An 18,599-nucleotide genomic window follows, 5' to 3' on the forward strand; every position below is an offset into this window, starting at 1 on the left:
CTGCACAAAAGCGCATAAATTGGCAGTACAGGCGTACATATCTGGTTATGTCTAATCCAATCGGTTCCATTTATGAAAATAAAAATAAATAAATAAAATAAATGAATAACAACAGTTGCAGGTTCATGTGCACAATGTATGTTTTAAACATGTAAAAAGTCAGCATTCTCGATCCTGAACATAATTAAATCAGTTTTGTTTGGGTTGGCTCTGTCAAATATTTGGGCTTAAGCAGATTTTATAATTCCTCACAAGAGCTCATAAGAGTTGCCTTTAAAATCTCAAAATATTTTTTTCATGCCAAAAATAAAAAGTTGCTCACCCAAATAGGAAAATAATGTCTTTTTCTAACCTTATATGTGAAACACAAAAAGAAGACATTTTGAAAGGAGGAGAAAAAAAATCCATCCCATAGACTCTCACTGTATGGACAAAAAAACAAAACATTCAAAATATCCACAAAATAAAGTCATGCAGTTTTTTAAATTATGACCATTTCCATTTTGGGGTGAATAAAGTGCAATTACAAAGATTGAAATATTTACATAGATCTTTGGCCTTCCTCAAATTTAAATTGGAAAATATGGCCTTTTAAGAAAATAGCTGTACACAATGGCTGCATCGCAAAACTTCAAGAATTAGGATGTTTTCCCACAGAGCACTTTGTAGATATCTAGACGGAGAGCAACTTAATGGAACAGAATACAAGGGTCTTGTGATGCATTTTTACTAAAATATTTTTGTGGTGTTGTTTTTTAAAGCAGCACTTTCAACTTGACATGCCTTGTGACTAAAAACAAAAAAGGCATAACATTCAGACGCATTTGCTCACAGACAAACAATGCACAACAGCGCAGATCCCAAAGTACTCCATTGATTTATCTGTAGAGTACTCAAGGAGACAAAACGACCAAAATGCCTGCTTTACACCCTCTGGCAGGTGGAGGGCCCCGTGCCGAATGCCCCTGACCTAGGAGGAGGACGGCCTCCCTGGATCACACCGCCTTTGGGACCCTCCAGAAATAGATGGTCCCAGTGCACCACCAACAATACCATCATCCGAACAGGAGGAAGAAAGAGAACAGGACTGTTACACACAAAGACATAAGAGTACAGCCCGACTGCTCAGGAGACAGGAAGAACCAGAGAGAGAAAAAAGAGAGAGAGAGTCTTAATTGCCTTATCCTGTAGTACAGGCTTGGGAGTGCTTTTTGACTTCGGCTTCCAATTTCACGCTACAGCATTATTTAGTTTGATACAGACTTGATTAGGCAGTACAATGTGTCCCTCTCTGAAGGAGCTTTGTGGCCGGCCTGCATCACTAGAGGACAGATTAACTCTGCAATCACGCTCCTTCTGAGACCCTGCTACTGTTTGTTTAGCCCACCAGAGACCGTGCCAGCACATGTTTGTTTGTGTATGGGGATTTTGTGGGAGGGGTTCTTATTAAATGAACTCTACCCACACTTACAGCGACCCTTATTATAGGACATGACCACAAGATATAGAAGGAAAGTGTTTGGGGGGATAATGCTCAGTCCTTGACCTCAAGGGTCTTCCTTTCCAGTATGAGAATTTTTAAAGAACTCATAACATAGATAAATACACACAAGCGTGCTAGTGAACAATACTTTTAAAAATAAAGTTACATTACTTTTGACAGAGTGTCTTATCTCACCAAATAAATAGATTGAAATGATTTGCATTCTAAAACATTAAATTAAATTAAATCATTTATTTAAATGACATAAATAGAAGATATACATTTAAACACATAATTAAAAACATTAATGAAGTAGAGAATTAATCATATTAATTTCCTACAAAAAGTTAGTGTTCTTTTGCATTTTCTAGTTAATAAATTATAGTTGATCCAAAAATTAATATTCTGTCAGCATTTACTCACTAATGTTTTTCCAAACCTGTATGATTTTTTTTCCTTTAATGAACACAAAAGAAGATATTTAGAAAAATGCTGGTAACCAAACAGCTGACATCAGCCACTGACTTCCATAATATTGAAAAAAAAAAAATACTATGGAAGTCAACAACCGTTTTTAACCTTTTACGCATCAATTGTGATTACATAATGCACTGTCGCTGTTAATAAAAGAAGCCATAAAATAACACTTAATAAGCGCAACATACTTAGACTATAGTGTTCCGACCAATTATGGTCTGATTACTGCAGAACCAATGTGTAAAGTGTTGTGTTTTACACTATGCCTCAAGGTAGTGTGGTGCAAAACCTCTGATATCAAGTTTTGTCTGAGTTTAATGATCGAGCTGGATCCAGATAGAAAAAAGAGAATTGGGCAGCCTGGTCCCCTGTCCATCACTACAGAACCGGTCAAAACTTTACATTTTTAACATCTGTCCATCCACCCATCCATCCATCAACACTAAGGCCCCACAGTACACAACCCCCCCCGCCCCGCGATATCCAATTCTCTTTCTTTCTGCTCCCTTCCTGCCTCTCCTGGAGCAAGTCGGGCCCTGTTTGATGGTGACATGAAGCATTTATTAGGCAAGAGAAGCAGAGCAGGAAAGAGAGAATAAAGAAGATTTGGGAGTGCGAGTGTGTGGATGGTTAATAATTTCTGTGCACTTCTCTTGGCCCTGGATTATTATTTTTTTTATTTTATTTTATTTTTTTGCAGTAGCTGAAAGAGACTCTCTTCCCAATCATGTTCAACCACAACAACACTGATACACACCTACCAGAACAGCCCACAGCGTGCTCGCGCATCTGAGTGCCAGCAGATGGATGTTTAAATACACGCTGTGGCTGTAGCATGGAGAGCTTTACCTGGGGACTAAGCCGACGAGATATAACATAAGGTTAACTTATTTGGTTTGAATATGGCAAGTGTTTTGACACAGTTTGGAGTGAATACTATCTCTCTGGCAGTGCTCTAATACAAACATACACACGTCAGCCACACTGAAATGCAGATCCGTCGTGTGTTTCGCTGGCAGACTGGTGGATCTGAATTTGCATTGGGTGACGCACGTGCATGTGACACATAAGAGCCATTGTGTACACAGGGACATAGGTTTAAGTCTAAATCATCCCATTTTCTCCACTTTCTTATCAGTCTTTTTTGACATGAAGTGTCAGTTTAAATGTATACTGTTAATTGCTGTACCATATTCCCCAACCCCATTTTTAGTCTCACGCAATGCAGATTTAAAATACAGTGTATAAAGTGTTAGCTTGAAAACACAATTTACCTGCATGGTGCAAACCCACTGGACTTTCATTTACTTGCATGACTCACTCAACACTCAGTTTTAACATGATTTTCTTAACCCAGAAAAAAAATTATAATCAAATATGACTTCCACCATATAATAAAAAAAAATTTTAAGTTTATTTTTTTTATATAAACAATGCAATGTCAATTTATTTATTATTAATTTTTATAACCTTGAGCTTGTAAAGTCAGGCAACAGGATGAGAAGTGAGGTGAGATGAGGTGAACAGAGAGAAGTCAGAGAGGACAGCGTAATAATCACTCTTTGCCTCATTCAGTTCCTCTGGGAACTTCTTGAATACAGGATCAGCCCTCCAAATAAACACACATGCTAAGTGAACTGCACACAATGGAAAAACCTGACTTTTAACCAACAAATGAACACACTGTAGAAGAACAACTGTATTGTAAATGACTTTTTTCTTGTCTCCCCTCCCCTTTATTCTCCCTTTGTGAGTGTATATGTGTGTAAGCCCTCTTGAACGAAGAGCGACTTTAATTGTTTCTTCAGCATAGCCCCGCTGTTTGCACGGGTTGTTATCCCTGACTTTGCGGGGGGACTTGCTGTTTGACAGGGAATTAAATGAAGAAAAATAAGGTAAAACATGTCTGACTCTAGGATCAAGGGCTCATCTTTCTGTGGAGTCAGACGGGCTTGCAGAACCAAGTGTCTTTTACAATGAGGGGCTAATTCTGTCTAAGCCAAAAAGGCTTTATGCTAGGTTCCAGACTAGCCTCAGGATAAAGCAAAGAAGTTTCACGCCTTAAAATCAATTTATCAAGGCATCACTAACCCAACACAGAGACCCGTGGTTCACACACATAATCTGTCCATGACGAAACAGCAGAATGACAAGCACCGCTTTTCTATCATTAGCCATGTCTGTATTTTTTAAACTAGTTGCTTTAATTGATCAGTGAAGGGTCACAGCTGTCTTTTATCTTTCTGCCAAATCAATTACGCCTCTTTATTCGCCAACGTAATTGTCTAGAAGATCTAACGCAAGGTACAGCCAGACATTCTGCCTCTGGATGAACTCTGCAAATTACTCAAAAGTTTCGCTTTGCAGAGTCAAACTCCATCTGTGTTTGAAAGGGCAAGGCTGCTCAACTCTGTAAGTGTATCTTTGTTTTAGCGGTTTTGTTCTTGCTGCTAGAAAACTTTTCTAGGCCTTGTGAAATCGATAGGTTCAGCTCTGGAGAGAGCCACAAGCGTTCAAGAGATTTCTCAGTGCGTGGGTACATGCTCTCACACACAGAAACATTTCACCTCCAGCTATACCAGTCCTTCACTGGTCTAAGATGGCTCCCTAAGCGCTCTGCCATGGGAGACCAGATGACCTGGTGAGGGGTCAGAGACTCTGGGGGGCACAGCAGGGGTCAAACCAGCACCAGCACTCCTCATTAATGACCTCTGCAGCCCTTCAATCACCACCCCCAAAAAGCTCAGACCAAGGCCTGTAGCCTGTCCAGCAGGGAGACAGGCCAATAAATATATGCATCAGCCAGGTGTAGAGAGTGGGCCTAATTGCCCCCTTTCCTTATGTTTAATGTACAGCCCAGCGAGACGGGGCAGGGTCGTAGAGCAGCCACCCAGAGAGGAGTAGAGAAAGAGCATTAATGCATCTTTGAATATCAGGAAAAGTCAATTACACACAGACAAACACTTCTAACTTTGAATGTTAAACACTGTTCAAATGTTTGGGGTCAGTAAAGTATATTTTGTTCAACCTAGATACATTTTATAACAAAAATACAGGGGAAAAAATGATATTTTCACAAGAGAATAATATTTTAATATGTTTGAAAATGTAATGTATTCCTGTAAATGGCAGAGCTGAATTTTCAGCAGCCATTATTCCAGTCTTCAGAGCCAGTGATTTATAATTTATAAATTCTATTATGCTGCTCAAGAAACATTCTTATTATCATCATCAATATTAAAAACATTTATTTAGTTACTTAATATTTCTGTGGATGATTTTTTTCAGGATTGTCTGAGTGCTAGGAAGTATAAAATGAACAACATAACATTTTGTATAACATTACAAATGTCTTTACTGACATTTTTTATTTGAATGCGTCCTTACTGAATAAAAGTATAAATTCCTTTAAAAAAAAAAAAAGAATCTTACTGACCCCAACTTTTTTTACAGTAGTAACCCACTCCCACCTCATAACATCGACAGTCTTACGATATGAAACGTTACTCAAATTCCTATTCTAGGTCACCAAACTTAATTTTCTAAACGTAAAAGTATACTTTCAGGATGTACCACAACGTGCTTTCTAGACAAAAGTCTCCGATGTTCTCTGCGGACTAGGTGAAAATGGCTGCCATGTTTAATCTACATGGGTACGAGCAGCTTTGAGAGACTCTTTCTCTGTGCGTTGTTCCAGCACGTTTTAATCTGCCCTCTGCAGCAGCCCAATCCGGGTTCCAGAGCGCGGCATCTTAGAACGGCTGTGATCCACCGGGAAGGCCTGACAGGGGAGCCTAGGCTGGCAGGCTTGGTGGGGAAAGAAGAGGGGGGCGCAGGGAATGCCAAACACACAAACAGAATTAATAACAGCAGGCGTCAGAGCGACGCTTTCTCTTTAGAAGTGAAGCGTGGCATGGAGCGGGTCCGCAGCGAGCGCCGGTTCCGGGCCACTGAGCCCAGGCCTTCTGATAAAGCGTATGGCTAAGCCGGTACAATGGCAGAGCCTACGAATGAGCTCTTACATTAAGACAGATTCTTCCCCACAAAACTAGCAGGCAGGCTGCTGATAAGGAGTTGTCATTGGCAGACACACTGCCCACTGGGGAGAAACCCACATCCAAACCCACCCGCCTTTTCCTCCCATCACAGACCATATGAATTACTCCATGATCTCCACACCAATAGGGGTCACTGCTTTGAGATACGGCAAGGTGTAACTATTTGACTTGAAAAGAAAGTTAAAGAGCGAAAGAAAAGCGTGCCTCTTAATATCATGATACAAGTCACATCAACACCCAAAGAAAGCCATTAAAAAAGACCTCAGCTGCTGTCAAACTGTGCGCAATTACATTTTTTTTTCCTGGTTCTGATTAAATACTTTTAGAGTTGTTTAACTAATTGTTCATGCTGTGAAGTCAATGAAAACAAAAAAAAAGCAAGAGCATAAAAATCAATTTTGTGGTTCATCTCCCATTACCTCAAAATCACACCCTCTAACAGTCAACACACACACACACAACAAATACTACACTCTTTATCTTCACATAAACAAGTCTAGAACTGAAACAAATGCTTTCTCAATTTCAGATTATTATTGTCATTTTTTTTTTTTTTAAATGCTTAAAAAAAAATTGTTTAATCCAAAATCACTATAAGTTAAACACATAATTAGGAAAATATTCCAAAAAAATAGTTTCTGGGACTACAACAGAAAAGTGAATGGAAATATTGACAGAAAATAAATATAATCAATTATTCTCAACGAACCATCATTTGAAAATGTGCAACAGATGCAATATAGTGATTATGTGCACAAAATTATTGGAAACAGCACACCAATCAAAGCACAAAATGAAAAACACAAATGCAGATGCATAAGAGCGCTGGGGATTCTTGTTCCCTGATCTCTTCATTTGTGGCCCTGCATCACTATGGTAACTCACTTCAACATTTTACAACAGCCCACTGACCAATGAAACTTCTGCGCTGTTGCCAAAAGTCTAGGTGACAATAAAAAAGCCATTTCATTTTAAAACCAGATGGTGACAGAAATTAGATCTGTACCGTCCGCTACATAACCACACACCAAAAAAAATATCAACACAACAACACATTACAGCTTCATTGCCTCTTTTCTTATCCTCTAGCATGTGGCACAGCTCCCCCAGAAAAAAAAATGTGTAAGGATGAGAGTTTCAACTAATATCACTGAAATCACACAATAGAAAATCCCTGTAGTGTTCTTTAAAGATGGGAAAATCCACAACTTTGAATCTCACATAATAAAACTACAAAATTAATAGAAAATTTAACTCGATGTTGTGTATCAGTGTATGAAAATCCCTTCCATCCCTCAGTCCCTCAGTTGTTGAAATGCACGTCTGAAAATTTACATTCAAAACAGCGAGTAATTACCCAATTCCCTATCGAAACCCTTGCTAAAGGATACATATTCTGCAGGAAGAGCTGAATGCCTTCCTGAAAGACATTTCAACATGTGAACCAGGAACAAACTCATCCACATAACCACATACCCAAAAAGACTTCAGTGTCAGTGGGCAGAGGTGGAATAATGCCAGTAGATTTCATTCTCAGCAAGCTGCAGACAACCATTACTCTTATGTCTTCTCCCCTCCTTAGAATAAAAGGTCCAATTTGATTTGACTGACTGTAAACAACAGTAAAAAAAAAAAAGAAAAAAAAAGAAAAATGGAAATAAGTGCCCTCACTGTCTCCCCTCCTGTCATGTGCATTCATCCCCCTCTTAATGTCCTGCAAATGAAGGGGATTTATTAATGTGTAATTAAGTAATAATCATCGCTACATAATGCATGAAACACTCATGGGGACGGTGGAGATATGAAACAGGAATGCCACAGCCAAGCGCTCAGTGCATAGACACACATTAAAAAGGGATTAATTGAGAGAAATAATATTTTGATAAGCGCAGCTCCTTCTCCCCCTCTGACGAACACTTGCTGTCTCTTTCCTCTCAAAATAATCTCTCTCTCGCTTTTGCGTGCGCGAGTAACACTGGCAATCAGTTTTTTTATGTAATGTGATGTGAGAGCATGACTTCCTTTACTGGAAAATAATCCCCGTCTAACATGACAATGGGCAACGTTTTTTTGAAGAACCCCCCCCCCCCTCCTCTTTCTCTCTCTGTGTGCCTGCATATGTTTTCTACAGCCATAACACCTGCAGATTTGAAGATACCAAAGCAGAAATGAATGACAAACAAGCTTAACCTCTGGAAGAGCGAGCCAATACACTAGACACCGGGACAGAAAAAAACATGAATGATTTTGTGCATACCACACTCAGACATATTGTTGGTGCCCTTCTAATCTCCGAGCATAGCAATCAAAGCTAAAGGTGCTGGACTGAGATAGGGACAGAGTGAGCCTTGGTTACATATTTAATTGGCCTCTGATTGACGTGCATCACTGAGTCAATACAATCACTGTTTACCCCCAAACCTCTGCGCTGAAGCAGGCCAATGCATACTCAATAGAAAACTGAAATAGTATTTGTTGCAATAGAACAAAACATTGATTTTAAAATGCCTTGGAAAAAAAAAACAGAACAACAAAAAACATTATTAGTTAATGATTGGGTGGGGGGGGTGATGCATATTTAAATATAATAATATTTCGCAATTACTTTGTGCATACGAAAAGAAAAAAAAAGCTGGTCAAAATAAAAAAATATTAAAATATTGATTGCAGGGTCGAAAGGATTGCGGTCTCTCTCCTAAACAACTCAACAACATTGTTCAAGATTGATCTGCACTCAGCAGGCTCGGTCAATGTTAAATATCCCTCACAATAAGTGATTCTTAACACGTATTTTCAGTTCAACAACCTTGAATATTATCCATTTACACTCTATGTAAACGTACAACCATTTTTTCTCTCTTGATGAACCTCTGCAGATTGCGGCCGTTGATAAAAAAAAAAAAAAAAAGGTTATTATTTGGGGGAGGGGGTACTAATATGGGCCACATGGCCACCCGAAAGCCCATCTGGTTTCTATTGGGGTGAGGGTGCCAAGTGATATCTCGACCGGCAGCACAATATCTGCCACATATTGCTGATGGACAAGACAAAATAGCAGCAGGCCTTATTGCTCCTAAATTCACCTGCCTGGGAGTGTTGGGTCTTGTAGGAGGGGTGTGAATGAGATGAGACTGTGTGTGACTGATTCTGCCATGTCAAAGTCACAACCGGGAATACATTTGAGTCATAAAAAAAAGCAGAGGTTTATTTAAAAAAAGAAAAAAAAAACACCAAACTGAGAGCTATAGAGAGTTAAATTCCATTCACAGTACTACTACAGACTGAGAGGGGGGTTTCTAAACTACATTTAAGATTATTTAGGATTTCCACAAAGAGGATAAAATAGAAATATACCTGTTTTAAAGGTCTATTGTATGATTAGTAGCAGTATTGTTAATATATATAAAAAAAAAGTTTAAAAAAAATTAAACATAGGCCTACTTAAAAATATATATTTAATTGAATTTCATAAAATATTACATAATGATTATTGACTACAAACTGATGTTTAATTCTAAAAACAAAATATAATTTAATAAAACTGTGTTTAAATTATAATTTAAAATACTACTGATAATAATATTAATAAATAACCTAAATTAAACTTGAGCACTATTTCTAGGAGAGCACTTTAGAGATAACTTGTACAGCCAATCACAAGACACCAGGGCACCTGGCATCAAAAGGAAAGCTTTTCATTTCTTAATTATCTTTTAATGCCAAAAACCTTCTTTAAAGCCTCTGAACATAATGACACTATTGAGAGCAAACACATTAAATCGATGAATTTCACAATCCCCGCAAGTTTTAGCCACGAAATGTCATTGGTCATGTGAGTTGTTCCCTATCATGTACCAACATAAAACGCTTACCTTTAACGGAGCGCGGTTTGGCCTGCTTGCGTCTAGACATCTCCGTGTTAACAACAATATTTTACTTTCTTTAACGGGTATCTTGTCCTCTCCCGAGAAATATTGACAGGTCACGCGCTGATACTTGGGAGATTTCTTCACTTTGCCTGTTGCAATGCGGCAACTTCAGTCTCGCTAGTCCAGAAGCGTTCAAAGGAAGAGAGAGTACGGCAATGGAAACTGATATTCCAATGATTTAACTCCTCAAACCTGTAGATTTAACGAATAACTTGCGGTTTTCCCCGTGCTCGAGAAGCGAACGCTCTTTTGTTCCTCCGTAGCGGCAGACGCTGACGGTGGAGCGGGCACGCGCGCTCAGAGTTTCAAGAAGCGGAGCGTGCCCAAATTACACCTGATCAGTAGCGAGAGGTGCCAATACTTGCCGATAATGTGGTAAACCCACTTCGACGGTGTTTCGGGATTGATTCGCAATGTTTTTCCTCCTTTTTGCAGTTGTCGCAACTGTCTCTTTACGTTATGATCCCGCCGAACCGCCCTCCTTCGCTGTTATTTTTCCGAAGGTCCCACTCTCGATGGCATTTTAAGCAGCATTTTCACCGGAGGGTATTTTTCTTCTTGTTGTTGTTTATCGTCCTAAAAGCCGTAAATATTTCTAGTCGCTAGCCTCTCTCTCCCTTTTTCTTTGTCCTGACTCTGGTCTTCCCTCCGCCTCCCGATCCGACTGCTGGCGGGGCTGCAGCGCAGACACACATAATAAAGCCAGGCTTGGCTGGAAATGTAGCCGTGTCCCAGCAGGAGGATGTGAGAGTAGGGTCCCGGCGGGGGAGCGCTCTGATCCCGCAGGGAGCTCCGCACAGCCTGGGTTGAGCAGACAGAGAGAGCCAACAGCACCAAACCATGGTCAGCCATGGAAACTACAGCTTAACTTGGAGCACGGATCGGGGCCAAAACACGGAGCTTCGAGGAAACTCTGCAGCGTGCAAGAAAAAAGACGGACTGGATTAGCCTTTTTGCGCTCCTTGTATTGGTGCCATCGTCTCGGGTTCACTCCAGCGTTTAACTGTCGATTGGACAAGATGACATTTTGACTATTTAGGGGGGGTTTGTTCTGAACATTTATCATTTCTGCGTCGTCTTTGCAATACGTTTATCTGCGTTTAAACGGATACGATTTAGGATTTAAAGGGGTAGTTCAGCTCAGGCAAAAAATAAAAACGGTGTCATCTTTTACTTACCCTCTCGTTGTTCCAAAACCGTTTGACTTTCTTTCTTCTGCTGAGCACAAAAGTAGATGTTAGGCTGTATGATAAAGTCTGACAGCCTCACACACTATCTTTTTTCCCCATACAATGAAAGTGAATGGTGACTGAGAAAAAGAAAGTCTTAAATGTTTGAAACAACAACAGGGTGAGTAAACGCATCAGATTTGTATTTGTGTTTATCCTTTGCAACATTAAATGCATGCATTATATTTTTTAAAAGATCTGCATTGAATAATGTTTGATATTTTAAGATGCGTTGTTTTATTTTCATTTGTATTATGGGATGTTTTAATTAACTTTTAACCCTTTTTCTAGGATTCTTGTTGTGTTCTTTTTGGCAGGACTAGGCCTTTTTGACTATGTTTTCAGTCCCAACAGCATCTGTCTGGCTGTCTGCTTGTGCTGCCGAAAAGCTGTCGCCGAAAGAGGATAATTTGTGCAAAAATCAACCTAAGAAATGGTCAAAATCACACGCAGCGCACCAGAGCTGCTTGGCCGTTGTCATGGATAACATGGTGGGCACCCTGTCTTGGTCAGCGGGATGTCCTGCAGATTGAGCTGGGCACCCCGCAGAGCCACGGAGCGGCCTTTAAAATTGACCCCCTGTGGAGGACCGGGGCCCCTCTTGTCTCGTCTGAGCGCACGCCTGGAGACCGCTTTTAAATGTGCTTTTGGTGTCCCAGAGAGAGAGGCCGCTGGCACGAAGGGGCGAATGCTCACCGCAGTGGTCCCTTTTTCTCGGATAAATTCAAAGGAGGAAAATAGCCCACATTACAAGCTCCTTAAGGGTCAAGGACAGCCAAGACATGAATGGTTTGAAAGAGTGGCATTGTGAAATCACATAGCAAGCGGTTACACCCTCTGTCATCTTTTTACGGATTTGCATTTTTCTTGTGCCACAATGAACAGTTCAGAATAAGACTTACAAGACATGTGGATGAAATTAATTAAGACGCTGGAGAAAAAGAGGTGTGAACCGCAAATGCGGTGGTCCTGTTTGGAATAGACGCCGATGCTATTTAAGGACTATTTTAATGAGTGGCAAATCATTTTTTGAGCTTGGATGACTGCATGCGATTTGAAAAATATTGAATGCTTAGAAGAGGAAGAAAATCCCTCATTGGATATTATAAGGAGGATGGCATTTGCAACACTTGATTTCACTGCTAACTGAATTCAAATGGTGTCAGTATTGGCTGGTATTTTCCTTCACGCAGCAGGGACAGTGGTAGATTGATGCCCTAACATTATTCATTATTCAAAATTTAGCAATAACTCAACAGCGTTTTGTCCTTTCGCTCATCCATCTCCTCTCTCGCCGTACCTAGGTATGCTGCTATTCTTATGCGACTATCATCCATTGGACAGTGCGGCCCCAGAAAGCACCCTTTAAACACTCCCCCATTGTACTGTCACAAGCCTGGAGAGTTCATGTTATATTTATGTTGCCTACAGCGTATTCTCTCTGTTCTGTTCTGTTCAGCTGAACTAACGCCAACTCCTCCAGGTCCCCCCTCCACAGACAATGTTACATCTCATTGGCTTTGCCCTAGATAGGCTATTTTTGTATGAAATAATTAGACATAACTGATTTAAATACTGCAAAGCCAACACTCTTTTGTCTCGTTTACAAAGTGCAGGAGAGGCACACGCTTACGGTGTCATTTCTGTCAATCCGTACAAGGAGGTTAAAAATACAAATGCGTTTCAAGCTAATGGATCTGAAGCAGGGCCAAGAAAAATTAGCAGTTTTATTAGCTTCCTTCGATTCGGGTTTTACTTTCGGGACTGAGCTACGGTGACCTGACCTGATAAAATCTATTATGAAAGCAAAAAATGTCAGGAAAGCATTGCCGGAAGCTTTTAATTGTCTCAACGTGCACATCAGCAAAATATAGGATTGCTAAAATATGCCGCTGTACAGCACTAATTGTCCATGTAAGGACAGCACGGCGCTTAAAACAGCACGTTTTGTTCGTTACAGTGACCCCAGACCCAGACAGCCGTGCTGATGCCGAGTGCACACGAGGGAGAGGTGGAGAGCAGGAACGCAGATTGGGGCTGACCGCTCGGCTGCACTTTAATGTACCCTCTACTTCATCAGTCCTGATTAGCCACCATATAAATCCAGATTGAACGTTACATTTTTACTGCTGATTGTCTTCCAAACACTCTCAGGTGTTGGCGTGTTAAATGCCAGGGTGTGCATCTGTCCTCGCATCCCTTCAGCTTGCTGCAGTGAGACGTCTGACTTGAAAAATGGGGACCTTCTTCAGAAACGAAAGCAATGCAGAACAAATTTCAGGCTTTTAGGCTTAACACGTCTTGTGCCAAAACCTCAATAACAAGCCCCCCTCCAGCCCCCGTTTCCCTGGCTCTTGCCCCAGACTTACACAAAGAAACACCAGCTTTATGGACTTAGGGCATTAAAGCATAAAAAACAGCGGACAGAGAACAGGTTCGGAACACATGGCGCCAAACGTGGGGCACGATCGCGTCAGATCACACAGGCTATACACCTTAACGCTCCAATTCTTAGGTACACAGCCGTGTTTTCAAAAGGGCACATGAAAGGGCTTAGCGAGAGAGAGAGAAATGAGCAACAGCAGCGAGGAGGCCGGCGCTCCAGCAAAAAAACGCTTTTCTGATGAGCTGCAACAATGCACTCACTCCCACGACATCGGCTCTCTGTTGGGAGTCTCCTCCTAATTTCCTCCATCCATAATAAAAAGAGATACATTAAACAGTGCCATTAGTGCCAGCAATTTGTTTTATTCTCCACAGAAAGAGAAATGTTATCTGTGGCGGACAAACTTAACCCAATTAAAGCTCATTGTGTATGGGGGCCTTGCTGGGTCTTCAGCTGATGCCTAGGAACGAGGGCAGAGGAAGCCAACTTTGGGGAGGGAGGGGGGGGGGGAGAGAACGGCTGGAACACGTCTGGAGAATTAGGGAAAGTAGGAGAGAGACAAATGTGCTATCAGGAAAAAAAGACGGGAAGAGAAATTATGTTTTTGTACGTTTCCCCCCACATCAATTCCCTCCCTAGATGGTCTGGTAGAAAAATACTGCACAAAATATACACTCAAAACAAAAATGCACAGCTAATTTGGCTCTTAAATAATTAGAGTGAATGCAAAACCTTTCCGTCAAATTGAAAAGGGGAGGAAATGCGAACAAAGTCACACGTTCTGAGTTATTCGCTCATACCCTCACAATTTTGCTGTTAATTGTTGTGATAACACCTCTCGATTACAGGGGTTTAATTATCAACATGTTTGGCTGTTAGACCCAGTACCTGGCACAGATCCTGGTGAAGGGCTCAAGGTTTCTAATGAAGATCTCACTCACAGCAGCACACAGGAGCTCAGTGTGGTGCTGTCCTAACAAAGAAGCACATCGTGTTTAGAAACGACCTGGGTATCTGTGAATTCTAACACAATAATGCCAAGAATATTCATAGTGATACATTTTGATTGATATCCAGTTGTGCGGGAATGGCAAGTGTTCTGTCTCGGTGGGGGGGGGGGGGTGATTTTGTGTGATTGAGGAATTGTAACAGTAACTGAATCGCATATCTTGGGACACAAATGAGGCATGTCTTCCCTTCTGTGACGGCGAAAGCTGGTTTCACTCCGTTTGACTGGTAATCCTTCCATCGACTACTGCATTTATCGGCTTTAGTGGAGTCGTTTTTTGCTCACTTAACCAAAAAAGGCCCAATCAACACCTCCCAGCTGGTGAAATGAAGCAGAACCGGCCTCCATTACTTTGAGACGTGATGGATACTTCACAGCTGCGGTCGAGTGTCTGTGATCAGAAAGTGGAGAGACGAACAGCTGTAAAACATGCCCTACTAAAGACATGCATCTGCTGACAGTGTGTGCCATTAGGATTAACATGCAGTGTATTTACTGTGTACACACAGAGGTCCATCCAGAACTAGTTTTGTTCTCACGCGAGGCCTAAGAAACATTTGTGTGAAACCTTTGAAAAAGTATTTGAAGGAGACTTTTGAGGACAAGAATCAGTCCATATATTTTGTGAGAGTTGCTTTGAAAAGTGACTATAAAACGTGTGATATTAAAATATACCAAATAAAATAAGAGCAGCATTTACTTTTTTTAACACGATTTTTGTCCTTAAAATATCTAGTATTGTTTCTATATTTGGTTTGTAGTCTACGTTCATCTATATTTGTCCTCAAAAATTATGTCGTCTGAAAGCAATATTCTCTCGCTCAATTTGGAGGATGTGCGTCAGCGAACGCTGCACAAATACAGATTCCTATTATTATTAAATTTCAAAAGTAGCAACATTCTGCAAGCCTTCGGTGTATCTCCCAATGGTTTATTTTTAATGAGAAAATGATATTTACTATTACTGAGGGAAAATACATTCATTCACTCTAGTAATGTGTTCCAGAGAACGAAAACAATTTGGGTTCATTCTGTTTTTAAATCGTATTAAATGCTGCATTTCAGTGTTTCTCTTTTTCAAATGAAATATTCAAATAAAGTATAACCAAATCTCATGTGAGAAGATGATGTATGTAATAGAAATGCAATGGATATTTTGAGGTTTGATAAACACGACCACAAATAAAACACCGAACTGCTACGTTAAGCGTATGTTACGTAGGTCTACAGCGCCATCTAGCGGTTAAAATTAGCTTACACTCAGATAGCGTCGTGTTTCGTCGATTATTACTGCTTTTTTTCTGCCTCTGTGGTGATAAAATAGTCATACATATTGCAATAACGCAAAATTTTATACATTTATATTTAATTGTAATATTAAGAATCTCCCCTTATTTAACAGGACAGCTCACCTAGAAATGTAAATCGTCATCATTTACACACGCTCATGTTTCAAGCCTGTCTGTCTTGCCTTAGGCGAAGATAAGGAAATATTTTTTTCCATTTAGTAAGGTAAATGGTAACAGACTCTCTGACTAACATTTAAATTCCACGTAAATTTCATTTTTGGAATTTACTTTTTCTTTAAGAAACTAAAGAAGAATGTAAAAAAATAAGATGACCTTATATATTTCCAGAAAAAATAATGTATTTTCCTCTGTCCATTTATGTTGACTATGTAAACCGATTTCCTATACATTTAAAAATAAATAGGCCTATATATAAAAATCATTCTTTATTAAATTTGAATAATGTCGTAGTTATCAGAATCGAGATTATAAGAAGTTAGTTGTGATATAAACAGCCAGGATTCAATGTGATTTTAGTTTTTTATCTCATAATTATGATATACCATTTAAAATATTTTTGAATGTGGCAGAAATGAACTTCCATAGTTTACCTCTAGCTTGGAAGGGCTAGGGGGTGGGGGGGTGGGGGGTTAAAATGTAAATATTTTTAATGAGCCCTTGTGTTTCATAAAAGGTAGAAAATTATAGAAGCAACTTCCGATCAATGACAAAAAATTACCTTCATATTATGAGGCACTATTTGACTCAATGAGATTTGCATGGGCATCTTTGCACTGGAATTCTTTCTCTTAAATGTGTCATCTTTTTATTAATACATTTATATTTATTTATTTTTTTTGTTGTTGTTTTTGTTTTTTTAAACAAACAATTAATTGAACAATAAATTAAGAGGCTCAGAAGTGGCATGAATGCTTTGAATTAAATACTGAAATAATACTTTAAAAAGTGAAAGTAAAAGGCATAGTAGGTGGCAGCAAGTCTTGTCAATGACTCATTCATTCAATCCATTCCTTCAAACTGTTGATTCATTGAGATATGAGCAGGTGAAGGTCCTTGTGAATGGGTGATTGAATCAGGTCTCACTAAATTTGTTCAAAAGTGTAGATTCATTCATAAAACACCACTTGTGATGTGCAGTGGTTTAAACTATTTTCATTGATGAAATAGAGCAAAATCAGACAATATTCCTAAAATGTAAGTTACTTAATATGAATTTCTTGTTTATTGAACTGCTGTATAAATTCAACACATTTGCAAACTGTCTTTATAATCATTAAAAACTCACTTATCTTTTCAGCTAGACATAATTTTTTAGATTGGAGTTTACATAAAAAATATCATCATTTTATCCATAATTTCCAAGTCCAAGCTATATAAACTTGAATGGTTATTGGAATTAATGCATATCAGTTGATGTGTATTTGTGTAACGAGGGAGGGTGTGGCCTAAGGAAATCAACACCCTATATCAAGGTGTGCATAATTATTAGGCAGATTCTTCTCAGGAAAAAATGGGCCAAAAAAGAGATTTAACTGAATCTGAAAAGTCAAAAACTGTATAAAAAATTTTAAAAAAGTCTTTCACAGGGATGCAGCACTCTTGTAATATATCTAAGATATTGTGGCGTGATCACAGAACCATCAAATGTTTTTTAGCAAATAGTCAACAGGGTCACAAGAAACGTGTCTAGAAGAAAAGACACAAATTAACCACCAAAGATTTGAGAAGAATCAAACATGAAGCTACCAGGAATACATTATCCTCCAGTGCTGCCATATTCCCCAACTGCAACCTACTTGGAGTGTCAAGAAGTATGAGGTGTTCAGTTCTCAGAGACATGGTCAAGTTAAGAAAGGCTGAAACCCGACCACCTCTGAACAAGACACTTAAATTGCAACGTCAAGAATGGGCCGAAGACAGATTTTTCAAAGGTTTTGAGGACTGATGAGATGAGAGTGACTCTTGATGGACCAGATGGATGGGCCCGTGGTTGGATCCGTAACGGACACAGATCTCCACTTCGACTCAGACACCAGCAAGGTGGAGGTGGGGTACTGGTATGGGCAGGTATTATTTAAAAATGAGCTGGTTGGACCTTTTCGGGTTGAAAATGGACTCAAAATAAACTCTCAGACCTACTGCCAATTATAAGAAGACACTTTCTTCAAGCAGTGGTATAGGAAAAAGTCTGCATCTTTTAAGAAGACTTAGATTTTTATGCAAGACAATGCTCCATTACATGCATTAAAGTACTCCACTGTGTGGCTGGCCAGTAAAAGCCTTAAAGATGAAAAAACTAATGACATGGGCCCCATTCTTCACATGACTCAAACCCTATTGAGAAATGTTGGGCCCTTCTTAAGCAGGAAATTTACAGTGAAGGTAAACAGTAGACCTCTCTGAACAGTGTCTGGGAGACTGTGGTTGCGGTTGCACAAAAAGTTGATTCTGACCAGATCAAGAAACTGACCAACTCCGTGAGTGGAAGGCTTGTGACTGTTATCGAAAAGAAGGGTGGCTGTCACTGAGGTTTCTTTTTGAAATTTCAGAAATGTTCATTTGTAAATGGAGTTTATTATTCTCACTTTAACAGGTGAAAATAAACAAGCGAGATGGGAAAATCTTTGTTTTTCATTTAGTTGCATAATTCTGCACACTAATAGTTGCCTAATAATGGTGTACATGTAGATATTCTCTTAAGGACGCCAAAACTTCACT

At 39.6% G+C, this 18,599-nt stretch overlaps 1 protein-coding gene across 3 annotated transcripts in view; it reads right to left on the reverse strand.

The window, feature by feature from the left end:
* Positions 1–10,824, reverse strand: part of LOC113061477 (zinc finger protein 423-like) — a 144,853-nt gene extending 134,029 nt beyond the window's left edge. For 2 of the 3 annotated variants that reach the window (XM_026230614.1, XM_026230612.1), the window contains exon 1: positions 9,891–10,824. In XM_026230614.1, coding sequence (XP_026086399.1) covers positions 9,891–9,930 — 40 coding nt within the window. In that variant the 5' untranslated portion in view covers positions 9,931–10,824. The remainder of the gene's footprint in view (positions 1–9,890) is intronic. The other variant, XM_026230613.1, reaches the window with a different exon arrangement.
* Positions 10,825–18,599: the final 7,775 nt, after the last annotated feature.

Source organism: Carassius auratus, chromosome 43, assembly GCF_003368295.1.
Source record: "Carassius auratus strain Wakin chromosome 43, ASM336829v1, whole genome shotgun sequence".
NCBI classification, from domain to species: domain Eukaryota; kingdom Metazoa; phylum Chordata; class Actinopteri; order Cypriniformes; family Cyprinidae; genus Carassius; species Carassius auratus.